The sequence below is a fragment of the Pseudochaenichthys georgianus genome, chromosome 3 (assembly GCF_902827115.2).
Source record: "Pseudochaenichthys georgianus chromosome 3, fPseGeo1.2, whole genome shotgun sequence".
In the NCBI taxonomy this organism is placed as follows: Eukaryota; Metazoa; Chordata; class Actinopteri; order Perciformes; family Channichthyidae; genus Pseudochaenichthys; species Pseudochaenichthys georgianus.
In genome coordinates, this window is record NC_047505.1 from 41,428,987 (window position 1) to 41,445,478 (window position 16,492).

General features: G+C 41.0%; 1 protein-coding gene across 1 annotated transcript in view; it reads left to right on the forward strand.

Moving 5' to 3' along the window:
* Positions 1 to 3,373: 3,373 nt before the first annotated feature.
* tspan15 (tetraspanin 15) overlaps positions 3,374 to 16,492 on the forward strand; it is a 50,418-nt gene continuing 37,299 nt past the window's right edge. The window contains exon 1 of the mRNA XM_034079719.2: positions 3,374 to 3,602. Coding sequence (XP_033935610.1) covers positions 3,513 to 3,602 — 90 coding nt within the window. The 5' untranslated portion in view covers positions 3,374 to 3,512. The remainder of the gene's footprint in view (positions 3,603 to 16,492) is intronic.

Here is a 16,492-nt window from a genome sequence, read left to right on the forward strand (position 1 = left end):
TCCTTACTGTACACAGCTTGGATGGTCCCCTGCTTCCCCCTCCTGAGGTGTCGGACAGTTTTCCAGAACAACTTTGGTGCCACCCGAAAGTCCTTCTCCATGTCTTCTCTGAACTTCTCCCACACCCGCTGCTTTGCCTCGGCCACGGATGAGGCTGCTGCCCTTCGGGCCTGTCGGTACCTTGCAACTGCCTCGGGAGTCCCCTGGGATAACAAATCCCTGAAGGCCTCCTTCTTCAGTCGGACGGCTTCCCTGACCACCGGTGTCCACCAGGAGGTTTGAGGGTTACCGCCCCTTGAGGCACCTAGGACCTTGAGACCACAACTCCCCGCCGCGGCTTCGGCAATAGAGGCTTTGAACACCGACCACTCTGGTTCAATGTCCCCAACCTCCACAGAAATGCCTGAAAAGCTCCGCCGGAGGTGTGAGTTGAAGGCCTCCTGAACTTGGGCCTCCTCCAGACGTTCCCAGTTCACCCGGACTACACGTTTGGGCTTACCAGGTCTATCCAGAGGCTTCCCCCGCCACTCGACCCAACTCACCACCAGATGGTGATCAGTTGACAACTCCGCCCCTCTCTTTACCCGAGTGTCCAAAACATACGGCCTCAGGTCCGATGATACGATAACGAAATCGATCATGGACCTTCTGCCTAGGGTGCTCTGGTACCTCGTACACTTATGAGCATCCTTATGTTCGAACGTGGTGTTTGTTATGGCCAATCCATGACTAGCACAGAAGTCCAGTAACAACTCCGGTTCAGATCAGGGGGGCCGTTCCTCCCAATCACGCCCATCCAAGTGTCTCCATCATTGCCCACATGTGCGTTGAAGTCTCCCAGCAAGACTAAAGAGTCCCCTTCAGGAGCCCCATACAGGACTCTTTCCAGGGTCTCCAAGAAGGCCGTATACTCTGAACTGCTGTTTGGTGCATAAGCACACACAACAGTCAGAGTTTTCCCCCCCATAACCCGCAGGCGTAGGGAGGCGACCCTCTCGTCCACTGGGGTAAACTCCAACAACGAAGCACCCAACCGGGGACTTGTGAGTATCCCCACACCCGCCCGGCGCCTCACACCTTGGGCAACTCCGGAGAAGAATAGAGTCCAACCCCTATCCAGAAGTAAGGTTCCAGAGCCGACGCTGTGTGTAGAGGTGAGCCCAACCAGATCCAACTGGTACCGCTCCACCTCCCGCACAAGCTCCGGCTCCTTCCCCCCCAGAGAGGTGACGTTCCACGTCCCCAAAGCCAGCTTCTGTCGCCCGGGTCTGGTCCGTCGAGACCCTCCGCTTTCACTGCCACCCTTCTGGCAGCGCACCCGACCCCATCGCTGTTTCCCGTAGGTGGTGGGCCCGCGGGACGGAGAAGCGGAGGTGTTGCCCACGTTGCCTTTTCGGGCTGGGCCTGAAAGAAAAATCGTTTTGATATATGAATTTTTTTTAATCTCAAATAGATTTAACCTGGGAGAGCACATGTGCTTTAACCTGGGAGAGCACATGTGCTCTCCCAGGTTAAATCTATTTGAGAATAAAAAAATGGTTACAGAGATGAAAACTGGGTTGATAACCAATGATGAAGTAATCACAAAGAACAGTCCTCTGATTGCAGTTATTGACAGTCATTTTTAGAAATAGCTTGTTTTTACTTGTAGAGCTGTGGCGTCAGAAACATGACCAAACACTCAAGACAAATTCACTGATTTGATAATATGAAAAATAAATAAAGTACCTCAATTTGAGTGCACGCAAAAAGAAGTACACACAGTTGTGCAAGGTCTAAGTCTTGGTATTCCTGAAGCACATGAACTGCAGCCATGCATGTGTGTTTACTAAGAGATAAACAGTATAAATATTTACGTTTGAACTCCACTTATCACCATAAGGTGCCACTAAGGACACTCATGTATAAACTTGCTGTACTTTAACAAGGTCTTAATTTCTGCAGTTACATACTTTTTATGTCTCCACACAACAAGTATACTGTGATAAAATGTTTGTGCTTTCAATGTATCGCTGTCTTACTGGCATACATTCTCTTTTGCTTTCTATTGCTTTAATTCTCAGCGACATTAACTACTCCCATGTTGACTTTTATTCTTCACACATCATTCTCTTTTTTTGTCTTTCCTCCCTTGCTCTTAAGGGAAATCTCCTCTATGTGTTTGCACAGAAAAGAACAGATAGAGGTAGCGCTGCTGACTTCAGATAAGCTCGTTCTGTCTTCCCTCTGTTGAGTGTGTACACTACGCACTGCATGTGTGTACTTTCACATGCTCACAGATCTTTGTTGGCCAACAGGACCTGGTGAAGGGCGTGTTGAAGGGTACAGGCAAGGGAATGAAACGTTTCTAACAAGCTGGTGTAAGTGTGTATGTGTGGTCTCAGGTCTCTCAAAGGTCATCTATTGTGCAAAATGTGTTTTACTCACAAAATGTGCCCCCTCAAGTTTCAGGAAAAAAGATTCTCTCTCCTTTTGTCCTGATCCATCTATACAAAACGAAAATTATCTGATCAGATTTTGGCCAATTTGTGATGTCACAATCTTTTTCTGTGTGTAACCATTAGCCAATAACCAACCAAGGTAACACCCGCCCCGCCCACCTTATCACCTGAATAGCAGAATTCTGTGTCTGAAGTCCCAAAACACATCACTGAGGCAACAAAAACAACAATCACTATGACTATGATTTTTTCTTTTACCTTTTACGCACCTTAGAAGGAGGATAGGTTGTGTTAACAGCTCACACTCAGTTTCTAGAATAAGTACAGAAGTATAAATTAACAACAGGTCTGGTAAAACAGCTTTCTTTTTTATTTTACTATGCTTTGCACTGTTGTCAGCTATTGGTATTTTGCTTGTGAAAGCAAACAAGACAAAGGTGGTGGTGATAATTAAGGATTAACCAAACTAAACGGGGGAAAGTAGTGATTTATTTGACTGAGAAGCCACTCAGACGGCTCCCTCTGTGGGGATTGTCCACAGTACTGAACTGTAAATCGCTTTGGATAAAAGTGTCTAACAAATTACATGTAATGTAATAGTCATTGGCATCCCAATTCAGTTGGAAGGCAAATGCATCTTTAAATCATTAAATAATATAAAAATATATAGCTATATATATATAGCTATATTCATTAAAACAAACACATTTCTGATCCTAATATCAATGAGACTTTGTTTTTTAAAAGGAAAAGAGGAGGAAGTGTAATGAGCCCATTATTCCTGCACACGCCCCTGCTTCAGGCTTCAGATCAATGTTGTGGTTCTGCTGTCAAAAACCAATAGGCTATTTCATGCTATTAGTCATCGACCAAATATATCCATGTGCATCACAAAATAATAATACAACTGTCTATTCGCTGCCATTTTCCGCTTTGTTTATTTCATCTCATAAATCTCCTATCAATCTGTCCATCAATCACTCCAACACGCGATCCCAGGTGTGGTGACGAGCACAACGCGGAAGTGAGTGTCAACAGCAGACAGCCTGGAGTCAACTGTCCTCAGACACGATGTCCAACAACCAAGAGATACGATACTGTCACCGATTCTCCTACATGTTGCTCAAATTCACCCTGTTTGCGTATGGCATCGTCTGGTGGGTGAGTAACGTCATGTTTATTGTTTGTTAAAGAAGAGCGCGCGCTGTGTTTGCGCAGACATCCCGGCTCGAGGATCAGACAGACGCGGGGTGTGTGTTTCAGTTATGATTCAGCTGTGTGCTCTTCAAACATGATGTTGTTTAAGTGAAGAAATTACGAGATAGAGGATTGTATCGCCTTTTTAATGGCTGCGTTGGGTTTTGTGATGTACAGTTACAAAACGACAGGTGTTGTACCTGTGGAGAAATTTTATTCTGAATGATCGCTCACTGATAACCGTCTGCCTGTGGTAATGTGGCCACACCCTCCACTGTGCACCTTTACCCTGCTCTTACCTGAGTACAGGGTAAACAAAACACAACCAGAGGTGAAGTACATGCTTTTCTGGTTATTACCCGTCCCCTTATGTGTAGCTTTTTTTGCATGTAAACGGTCTGCAAAGTCACAAACCCTCAAAGTACACTCTGTAGCGAGTACAACTCTAACACAAAACATATCTGTCTAGCTGCCCCAGAACGCCTCGTTGAAGATTTCTCTTTTTCCATTTCTTTTCTTCTTGAGTATATAATCTTCTTGTCATTACTGGTGTCATTTTATGGTTTCTAACGCCATTGTAACACATACACACTGATGTTCAGCTGTAACGGCTGTGGACTCATCAGAACAGAGTGGGCGAGCTGGCCAATCGGAGCACAATGGGCTGTGGGGGGTGGGCAGGAGCTCCAACAAGCCGTTTAGGACAGAGTGAATACACATACTATACAGAGATGCTGCATGAGAAACCAATGTGATTTTGGAACAATGTAAATATATTCTAGTAGACCTCAACAATGGAATTATGATCAGTAGAAATGGCCATGACACGAGACCTTTCAGTAGAAGCACCAGAGTGTAGGAATACTCTGTTACAAGTAAAGGTCCTGCAATCAAAATGTTACTAAAGTAAAAGTATAAGCATCTGAATATACCTAAAGTACTCATTATGCAGATTGGTACATTTCAGAATAATATATATATATATATATATATTTTGATTATAATTATTGATGCATCAATGTGTTTATCACAGCTGGTTCAGGTTGTTTTAATTACTTTGTATTCAGCTGGGAAGCTTGTGAATTTACTTCAGGTGTAACTAAAGTCTAATTTAGGTGTTTATATTTCACATCATTTGTCAAGATCTGCAAAGTAACTAAGGGTATTACATAAATGTAGTGGAGTAGAAGTACACATTTTACCTCTGAATTGTAGTGAAGTAGAAGTAAAAAGTAGCAAACAATAGAAAAAGAAGTAGAGTACAAGTACCTCAAACTTGTACTAAAGTCCATTACTAGAGCAGATAAAGAGAAAATGAAAGAGCAACAGTATATTCATTTTTTTTTCTTTATGAGAGATTCCAGAAGCTGATGTGGCCGGACATAAGTCATGTGTGGGCCGCCAGATGACACATCAGCAACAACGTTTTCAGTACATAAGGAAGTAAAATAACAGAGGGATTTTGCTCCAAATAACAGAGTTGGTCCAGTAATTGTATTTTCTCAACATAATCTGCATGGTAGCATTGCTAGAGTAAATTCAGGTATATTCAGGGAGGTTTTCATATATTTCTTCTGCACCTTCTTGAATTTCTTGTAACTGATAGTATCAACTCTTCAGACTTGAATAGTGTGGCTTTTTGTGATTAAACTAAACTGCGGTTACAGTCGCAGGGTGTGTGTGAGTTAAGATGAGGCTTATTTGTGTTTCACAAACAATTTATAATCTTATAAGAAAATTAATACATATGTTAAAAATGTAACATGAAACAACTGCTGCCGGTAAGGGACCCATCAAATGTTTTTGGGCTTAACTTAGCCTTTTAATCTTTGACTATTAGTCTGCTGCTCAAGTTAAATGAAAAAAAACGATGACATAGAGTAGCCAACAGTAAAGGTGAGATTAGTTGTGCTTAAATGAAGGTTGAAAGACATAAAGAATGGCTTTATCTTTATTTGCATCTGATTAAGTGTCAAACAAACTCCTATCTCCATATTTCAGCCTTGTGTCACAAGTCTTTTTTTTTTAAATACTTTGATGATAAACGTCTTTTTTTAAATACTTTGATAAAAAACGTCTTTTTTTAAATACTTTGATAAAAAACGTTTTATTTCTTTTGTTGAGGCAATTTCAGTATTTTAAGTACAAAGACAAAAGTCAAAGCTGTTCCTTCTGTAAGTTTAATTTAAACCTCCGAGGGTCAACTCGCAAGCTCAGTAAAAATAGTGAACTTAGCAAAAGAGCTCAGAACAGAGGATTTGTTCGGTTTTTAAACACAATGATCCTGCATCTACAGTAGACACTGAAGTTTGCAATAACATTATTTCTAAACAAGCACAGGACAGCATCTTCAAAATCCAGCTGAGCAATTCAAAACAGTTTATCATTGTCTCTGGAATGACATTCAACATTACTATAGTTTTCATATTCACAAATTATTGAAACCAGAGGATTTCTTGCAGATCTTTTTCATTATGTTGTCAAAGATGTATATAAACAATCTGAGCCTGTTGGTGGAAAATAAAACACTTTTAGTGGAAGAGATTGGTGATCCAGAATGGCCCAATTTGATTACATTGCAGCTCATTTAACAGCTGCTGTCGAAAGAGATCTCCCTCTGAACTGGACTACTTCCAAAAAGTGTTGTCCCAGTCATCACAAAAACATGGATATACTCCCTTAAAAAATACAGAAGTTTACTTTTTAAGTGTGTCCAAAAGAGCGGAAGTCTTTGTCCAACCTCTGGATGAATTCATCAGTAAAGAAATGCTCAACCAAAAAGCAGTAGAGGCAACTCTACATTAATACCTTATTGCACGTGTCAAACCTAACGCCTGCATGCCAAATCAGGCCTTTTGATCCGACCCTCCTATACAATTTGGTTCTTAATACATTCTTGGCTTGCCTAGTTGTAGCTGAAGAAGACTTGATTAACTTGCATCAAGGAGCAGATGAGGGTCTGGAAAAAGGTCTTAATGTGAATAGCATGCCAACATTGATGCAGGACCCTAGACGGCGTGAACGGAGACGAGGACTTGTTTTTTTTTAATGCATTTGATGCATCTTATTTAGGTCTAGGCTTCATGTGAGTCATGCTGGACTGCAAAGTGTATCTTATATCAACGTTTTGAGTGCATGGGATTGCATGCTAGAAGACTATGCTAGGGGACATGTTTTTATTTTACTTCAATGTCCCACAAAACCATTGGCTCGTCGTATTCAGGCTGTGAAAAATGCCTTTGTGAGTTAGCTGTTGGCTTACTTAAATGACACAGACTAAATGCTATTAAAGCAAAGCGACTATTTCAGGCTTTCTGTGGAGGACGTTTTACATTTCTATTAGCAGCAAACTATGTGCGTCTGCCTCTTGATGTGATTCTTATGTCCCAGTGTGGCCATCGGTAACATTGAGTTTGACACATCTGCCTTGTAGGGTAACAATTTGATTGTTTACAGAGAGCGTTGGCAGCCTAACGTTACACATCTTAAACTGCAAAGGATTGTTGACTAACTGACTAACTAAAGGCAGTAACTTAAAAATATTTCTTGTTATAATACTAATGTTTTGGAATATCTTTGTTGTAACTGAAACAAGCTACTATGATGGCTTATTATGTCATTTGTTTTAAGAATAAAGCTTTTTTTCGTGCAACATAACTGAACACTGCAGCTGCTCCCTCTCATGGACAACATGACTGATTGTATATTTGTGCAGACAGGTGGCTGATTGACACAACTCCTAGCGTATAAAGAAAATCACTTGTTTGTTCTGAGACATTTCTGAAGCGCGGGAGAGAGTGATGGGGAGGCAGTAATGGGTTTATTATGGGGAATGAATGCTGCCTTGACAGAAGAGGTGACCCAGATTAACGAGTTATATTTACTCTGCTCCTACAGCTTGTTGATTCTGTCATGTTAATTAGACACTTCACCACACTCTGTCCCTGAGGAATGCGCTTTATCTCTGCGTGATACAGTCGAGAATAAAAAGCAGCTTTGTTCATAAAGCCTCATCGTTCAGGAAATGTTTAAAGAGGCAAATGTTAACACAAATTTCAAATGGGGCTCTTTTATTAAAATCATTGACTTTTATCTGCAGTAAGGTCTCATAAAGCATCTGTTAGTATTTTAAATGTATTATTATTGACTGCACGTTGTTCCTGCGATTGTAATTAGTGACGTAAATGACAAACGCTGATAAAGTCGTCAGCTATATCAACGGCAGGGGCAGAGTTCTCTGTGATTTATTGGGAAGTTTGTTTCTCCATAATGTGTTTCAGTGTCATTTCTTCTACCTGAGAGACCTTTGCTTTCTCACAAACCAACTTTTCTGAAAGGGAAGTTGTAAGAGGCTCTAATTTTATTTCTTTCAGATTGATTTATTCCTCTTATTTATATTTTATAAATGACCTGTTCTTCACCCTGATTCAGTGTCCCAGGGGCAGGATATCCGTCTGCTGGATATCCACTGAAATAGAAACAGCATATGTTGGAGAAACAATGCACAGTAGGCATTTCCTGCTCACTGTGGAAAATATTTGTAGTTATACAAGGAAATCAAGCTCTTTCCTGAATGATCAAAAGTGTATATATATATAGAATAACTCCGTAATCCAAGTTCAGTATTAAAATTAATTGTGTGGTGATTATTCCAAGGGTTTTGTTGTCTGTGAAAGTCATTCTGAGATGTTGTTTGTTAGGGACATAATGCAAACACTGCTCTGTGTAGGCAGAACTGAGTATTGTGTAATCAGACACATTTATATGTTCAGCTATTATTTTTAATTACTAGGACATGATGGGAGTTGTTTAAAAGCATTCAAAAGCACTGTGATTATTACCTTCAGGCAGTGTAAGAAAACGTTTTTAGAGAGTACTTGTCCATGGACAAGTGAGTTTGGCAATTTACTTGTCCGAAAAAATTGGGGCCACTGGAATCTTCTTCTTCGGCATAGTATTTTACATTGTCCCACGGTTTCATGACACCACTAACGTAAGTGAGCTTTAATATTTTACTGCATCACACTAGGGTTGGGATCGTTTGGATTTTAACGATTCCGGTTATGCTTTTCGATTCCGGTTATGCTTTTCAATTCCGGTTCTTTTCGGTTCTCGATTGCGGTTCTTTGAGAGGGTAAAAATAAGTCCCATGCCAATTTCATCGGGAGAAAAATATATTTATGATAACATTAAGTCAAATCCGTATTCCTATTTACAAATCACTTCATACTGTTTAATTTTGTTACGGTTATTGAATACAATTATATAATAAAAATCTCTGCATTGTTTAGTTAGTTCTAAGTGGTGCAGTTTGAGAATGTACAATTGCCCCCACTGCAACTGTTACACTGCATCCTGCCTGTGGGACACAGTCCAACCACACAGTCTGTGTGTCCAACACATGTCCTGCAATAAACAGTGAGCAGCTGCCCAGCTGCTCACTGTTTGTAAAAGTAAATAAATAGTATTTTCATTTCAATAATGTACTTTCTATACCCTGCTTCATAAACAATACTGACATCCCTGTGCTCCTCCGAGTCTGGGGGTCCGGGGATGTGAGGACAGCGCGAGGACACAGACAGGGAGGCTGCTTTAATTCATAAAGGAAATGGTGGTCATTATTAACAACATACACTGAACACAAATATAAATGCAACACTTTTGTTTTTGCTCCCATTTTTCATGAGATGAACTCAAAGATCTAAAACATTTTTCTATGTACACAAAATAACCATTTCTCTCAAATATTGTTCACAAATCTGAACAAATCTGTGATGGTGAGCACTTCTCCTTTGCCGAGATAATCCATCCCACCTCACAGGTGTGGCATATCAAGATGCTGATTAGACAGCATGATTATTGCACAGGTGTGCCTTAGTCTGGCCACTCTGAAATGTTCAGTTTTATCACACAGCACAATGCCACAGATGTCGCTAGTTTTGAGGGAGATCGTGCAATTGGCATGCTGACAGCAGGAATGTCCACCAGAGCTGTTGCCCGTGAATTGAATGTTAATTTCTCTACCATAAGCCGTCTCCAAAGGCGTTTCAGAGAATTTGGCAGTACATCCAACCGGCCTCACAACTGCAGATCACGTGTAACCACACCAGCCCAGGACCTCCACATCCAGCATGTTCACCTCCAAGATCGTCTGAGACCAGCCACTCGGACAGCTGCTGCAACAATCGGTTTGCATAACCAAAGAATTTCTGCACAAACTGTCAGAAACCGTCTCAGGGAAGCTCATCTGCATGCTCGTCGTCCTCATCGGGGTCTCGACTTGACTCCGGTTCGTCGTCGTAACCGACTTGAGTGGGCAAATGCTCACATTCGATGGCGTCTGGCACGTTGGAGAGGTGTTCTCTTCACGGATGAATCCCGGTTTTCACTGTTCAGGGCAGATGGCAGACAGCGTGTGTGGCGTTGTGTGGGTGAGCGGTTTTCTGATGTCAATGTTGTGAATCGAGTGGCCCATGGTGGTTGTGGGGTTATGGTATGGGCAGGCGTATGTTATGGACGACGAACACAGGTGCATTTTATTGATGGCATTGTGAATGCACAGAGATACCGTGACGAGATCCTGAGGCCCATTGTTGTGCCATTCATCCACGACCATCACCTCGTGTTGCAGCATGATAATGCACGGCCCCATGTTGCAAGGATCTGTACACAATTCCTGGAGGCTGAAAACATCCCAGTTCTTGCATGGCCAGCATACTCACCGGACATGTCACCCATTGAGCATGTTTGGGATGCTCTGGATCGGCGTATACGACAGCGTGTTCCAGTTCCTGCCAATATCCAGCAACTTCGCACAGCCATTGAAGAGGAGTGGACCAACATTCCACATGTTTCAATACTCGCAACTCTTAGTAATCCCGGTACCGGACAATTGTTATTTGTTCTTACTCGGAACCGAGTTTTGCTTCCCAACCCTGCCACTGTGCTACAAGTCCCGCCCCGCCAGTACAGAAAGCGGGGAGATGCATTTCCTTAGGAATCGACAAGCAGAACCGAAACTAACATTTCTAAACGATACCGATGGAATCGAAATGTTGGAACCGGTACCCAACCCTAATCACAAATGACAAAGAAGGAAAAGTAAAGCAGTCGCAAACAACAATGGTGGACATGGACAATTTGCGAATGAGTTCGCACATTTTGTAAGCTTAATTTGTTAATAAATATGGGCAAAAAACGTCACTTGTCCGTCGGACACGTCAATGGAAGGATGTACTTGTCCGATATTGTAAATAACACGTCCCGGACGAGTGCTTTTTCGCACACTGTCAGGGATTTAGGATAAGTATTATTTCAGCCAATACAGATAGCCGATAATTGGCAGCTTCTCATTCTTGATACCAATTTGAAGAAAAAAAAGGATAATTTGAAATTCCATAACCATAACAAGTCATTTATTATGTGCACTGACATTAATATTGCGAACTGCAAATATTGCTAATATGCTAATATTTTATTTGCTATAATATCATTAGTGTTAAAAATGCTTAGTAATAGAGTGGTGCAGGGATGACGTATTCACCCGGAAATAAGCTGCGCATGGGTTCCCTCGACAAAAAAGCAATGGGATTTATCTGTAGGATTTTGGAAAATAGCTCGAAATAAGGTCTGTGGAAAACGAACCTGTTTGATAAATGCACGTTTTGTTCAGCCGGATAATATCCACATGTCCACCCTACTTTTATCCTTTTTGAATCATCAAACTAATCGCCAGAAGCAAAATGCTAACGTTATACTATAAACAAACTATAGCAGGGTCGCTGCTTCCATGTCACGCCAACTTAAGATTGATATTCAAAATTACAGATTCAAAATTATACAAGTTGAAGTGTTTGAACAGTTTGCAGGAGGCAGGTACTTGCTTTCAAGCAGAACAGGGCAAACAAACTTAGCGGGAGTGTTTACGTGTTCGGTGTAATGACGTACAACGTCCTCGACAACTTCTGTAGTCCTATTCAGCCACTTGTTAACAACGATCGTTTTTCAGACACGTAAACTCTTCATAAATCACCAGTGGGGTCACTGCTGATGTATTTAATGTTGTAGAACAAAACGTGATCCGTCTCTTAAATGTGTGCCAACCGCAGACCTTATTTCGAGCTATTTTCCAAAATCCTATGGAGAAATTCCATTGGCTCTGAGACGAGGGAACCGGTAGTGGTAAAATGCTAACTCACTTCCGGGTTTTAGGACTCGTCACTGCACCACTCTATAGAAATATCCCACGTTTGACCCCGATGTATATTGTAGGAAACTGCTGTTTTGCATTTTGAAGCTATTGTTACTGTGGTGTGAGCTTCTTGTTCCTCAGGCTTGATTTAGCTTCAGTCTGCTGTATGAGGTCTGCTTTTATTAACCTGTATTTACAAAGTGAGTGTTGATTGAGCCAATTTATTTAACGGTGCTCATACTGATTCACACTAAACTTCATGCACACACAGGACTTCAGTTCAACTCAATCTTTGCCTTTTGTTCACACAGATGTGTATTTGTGCTGTTATTTGGAACTTTGTGCTTTGGTGAGTGAACAACAACTATTGTCATGTGAGGGAATCATTAGAGTCTGACTCTACAATCCAACAACCTTTCGTGATTTTAAATGTCAATCAGGTAAACATGTCCATGTTTGCTTGTTGACGATCGCAAAAGTTGAATTATCTTCAAAATAGTCTAAATGTCATGTACGCAACAAGTATTATTATGTTAGTGTCATTTGGTGTTTGATAAACAAGTGTATCATTTAGATGATTACACATTAAATCAGAGAGAAATGCCTTCAAGAAACTAATTAAAGAAAGCTGTCATTTACAAAAACAATGCTGAATGAATGTTCACCAGACTCTGTCAACTCCAGAGTCTGGTGAAAATACAGACTTTAACTAGAAATGCAGTCCGTTGGGAAACACTTTCAGCAAAGGTTGTTTCCGTAAGAGACAAAAAAGTCGGCATTCGCCCTCATATAGGGATCCACTCCAAAATGCCGTGGCTTGTCCCTTGGTTCACGCTGCACCCTTACTGTATAGTATACCAAGTTTCAAAACAATCTGGAAAGTAGTTTTACTGTAATCTCGTGCCAAATTATAAAAAGTAATAAATGGACTGCTTTTATATATTGCTTTTCCAATCTTTGAACCAACTAAAAGTGCTTTTATATCTAAAGTCAGCATTCACACACTGGTGGCAAATGTGATACACTTGAGGCACTTTCACACCATAGTACTTACCCAGGAATATTTCCGATAGTTCCTGGGATTTTGTGTTCTCACACAAAAGATCTGGAACCAGAACTTTTTTTTGCGAACCTTTTCACCCCTTTTTAGTCCCTGCTAGAGAGCAGGTACTTTCCTGGGGAGAAAAAGATTATAATTTCTGATTGGCTGGGTGGATTGCAAACCACGCCCCGTAAAACTCTGACAACTTTTTTTGAAGCCGCCATTTTATTTGCTCGCATTAGCATTATTAGCATTAGCCCAGCGCACCAACGGAGAGAGATTAACTTATGGCAACACAAAAGAAAACATGGGAGCGGTAGAGTGATGAGGAGGTGTCGGCGCTTCTGGCGATTTACTCGGAAGGCTTCAGTAGAGTATAGTAGAGTAGCTGCTGGGAGTCCCAGCAGCCTCTACTGAAGCCAGTCCCCGACTTCGGGTGGCAATATACGCCGTGAAGTTGTTTGCGGCCTGCCGGTGAAGAAAAATAATAATTCACATACTCAAATACCATGGGCTCTGCCATAGGGAGCCCATAGATGCTTAAACATGTTGACTTCAGGGGATGACCACTCCTCAACCTACACACAAACTGTACTGAAAAATATGACTGTCATTTGGTAATTGGGCTCTCATTAGTCCGTATCGTGTCAGTAGCAGAGCTTTCATTCTCCGGAGGCCAATGCTCAGAGATGTCAGTTTAAGTAGTTAGTTTTGGTCCACTCTCATCCTTAGTATTGCTATGTGTCTTAAATATAACTTTATTCTTCTTTTAATTAGTTGCATGAAATTGTTAAGCAACTGATCAGAATTGAGAAATATGGCAGTAGAAAACAAAATAAGCCTTTCTAAAAAACAAATTGAGAATTTAACCATGTAGCGGGATCATTTTTATTTATTTATTAAAGAAACCATGAATCCTATATTTTCCGTCCTCTTTAATTCGTTGACACTTCATAACCAGTATTATATGAATTATCCTGGTTTACCACCAATTCCCTGAGGACAAAATGACAGACTTGCGGAGAGTTCATGAATGAGTCAATTTTTTTCCCAGCAGCTTGATGCCCATTTGCTTTCAGAGCTTCAGCTCTGTGCCGTTTGCTCCCACATCAGTTAGTCAGGCAAACTAGCACTGACATGTTTTAGCAGAGTGTACCAGGTTATATAATACGACTTAACCTGGCCTAATGCCTGATGTTTTCATAAAGACATCTTCAGCTAAGTGCATGCTGATAAACAGAACTGCCTGTGTTAATATATCATCTCAGATATTTTGGTTAAGATTTGTTCACACAAACCAAGAAGACACTCTGTAAAGATGATGCAGAGATGCTCTGTGTATGGCTCTAAGTGCCCCCCTCTCTTTTGGCTGAAGTGAAGTGTGCACACAGTTGGCGTGAGGCCAGGCGGCAGCGAGACACCATAACATGCAGCATGAGGGACATGTAAGGAAAGGACATTATGGTGGATTATAAACATTACGAGGACCTTCCTGTGTGTGTGTGTGTGTGTGTGTGTGTGTGTGTGTGTGTGTGTGTGTGTGTGTGTGTGTGTGTGTGTGTGTGTGTGTGTGTGTGTGTGTGTGTGTGTGTGTGTGTGTGTGTGTGTGTGTGTGTGTGTGTGTGTGTGTGTGTGTGTGTGTGTGTGTGTGTGTGTGTGTGTGTGTGTGTGTGTGTGTGTGTGTGTGTGTGTGTGTGTGTGTGTGTGTGTGTGTGTGTGTGTGTGTGTGTGTGTGTGTGTGTGTGTGTGTGTGTGTGTGTGTGTGTGTGTGTGTCCGTACCCGTACCCTGTTAATGCCTCTTTGTAAAAAAACAAATCTGTGTTTGAATTGGCACGAGTACAGTTATTTAGTTATTATTAACTTTCAGCTGTTTCAGTATTGGCTACTGGGTAAGGTACATTCTAGCCTAATGAGTCTACATTTGAAATGGGCCTGAAAGGTATAAATGTATTTCTATGGTATGTTTTGGTACACATGATTGCACATGTTTCAAACTCTCTTGACCCTCCCTATATACATAATGGGTCAAACAAATGTAAGTTACTATAAAGGAGCCATTGGTGTTTGGCCTTGACTGCTTCAGCCGCCTGATCATCACATTACAGTCTTACATTTCCTCGTGCCATTTGGCTATAATTGAATCTGTGTAAGAGGTCCTTTTTAATTTTAGATTTGCCTCAAGCTCATAGTGATAGACTTAGCTGTTGAACTTAGTTGTCATGTATTCAGGGTAAACATTTTCTACTTTAATTTACAGTATTAATTTAAAGGAAAAGAAAATGTTGAATTTTTCTTTTGCCAGTAACACAAGTTACCCATGCATTAGACCACATAACATTTAGCGTAGCATTAATCGAAAACGACAACAGTAACTATGCACAATGAAGAAAACTACTAAGAGATGTATAGAAATGTGACATTTTGTTCTTGCATTTTGTCAGACTATGTGTCACTGTGAGCTCCTGTGCTGCTGATGGATGGACTGTGTTATGAGTGAACAGTCGGTTATCATCCAATCATAATCCTAATTAGCTATTCTGCGTTTAGTAAATCAAATATCATAATGAGCTGTTAACTGCAGGAGGTTGATTATCCTGAGTTACCTGGGCTTCTGAGGACTTGTTCCCAGTATGGCATTGATTTTAATATTAAGTATAACGCCAAGAAGAGTAGCATCATGATTGTGCGAAGTAAACAGGATAAAAAGGCTGTATTTCCTAATTGTATTCTCAGTAGCAACATTCTTCTTGTGTGCAGTGAGATTAAGTACTTGGTCATTACTGTATATCTCTGATGATCTCACAGATGACAAAGACATCCATAGACAACGCTGCAAACTGTATGCCCAGGCAAACATATTAATGCGGAAGTTTCACAAGTGCTCTGTAGATGTCAAGGTATCACTTTTTAAAGCTTTCTGTACACCATTGTACACGGCTCACCTGTGGAGTAACTACAAGGCTAGCAGCATGCAAAAACTAAAAGTTGCATACAATGATGCTATACGGTTGCTGCTGAGGTTACCAAGATGGCACAGTGCCAGTCAGCTGTTTGTTAACTTGGGGTACCTACCTATCAAGCCCTTTTAAGAAATGTAATGTACAAATTCATGTGTCGCCTAGAAGACTCGGACAATCATGTTATCTCGATTTTAATTAACCCTGTGAAGAGTTCTACCCGGTTCTCTTCCATGATTTTGAGACATTGGCGCAATCGCCTATAAAGACAGTGAGCATGGCTAGCTGTGATTGGACTGATTTTATGTTTTTATCCGTTTGTTTTTATCTGTTTTGTGTTTAGCCTTTTATCTTATTTATTGATGTGTGTTTTGTCTTTTTGTATGTGATATGGACCTTGAGTCTGGATTGAATAAAGATTGGAAAATATTGTTCACAATGCTGTGAGCACCACAAATACATTTCCACTGACAGAAAAATATCACAGACAGATAATTCAGAGACAACCAAAATGGCATGGATAGATAACCTAAGGGCTGAATGTCTTTGTTTCTTCCATAATATAGATTATTTAGTCAACTGACCCTTTTTACATTCATTCTCATAATGTCCAGAGCAGTGACGGAAGTGGTTACTGATTGCATAATTAGCTGCTTCCAAATG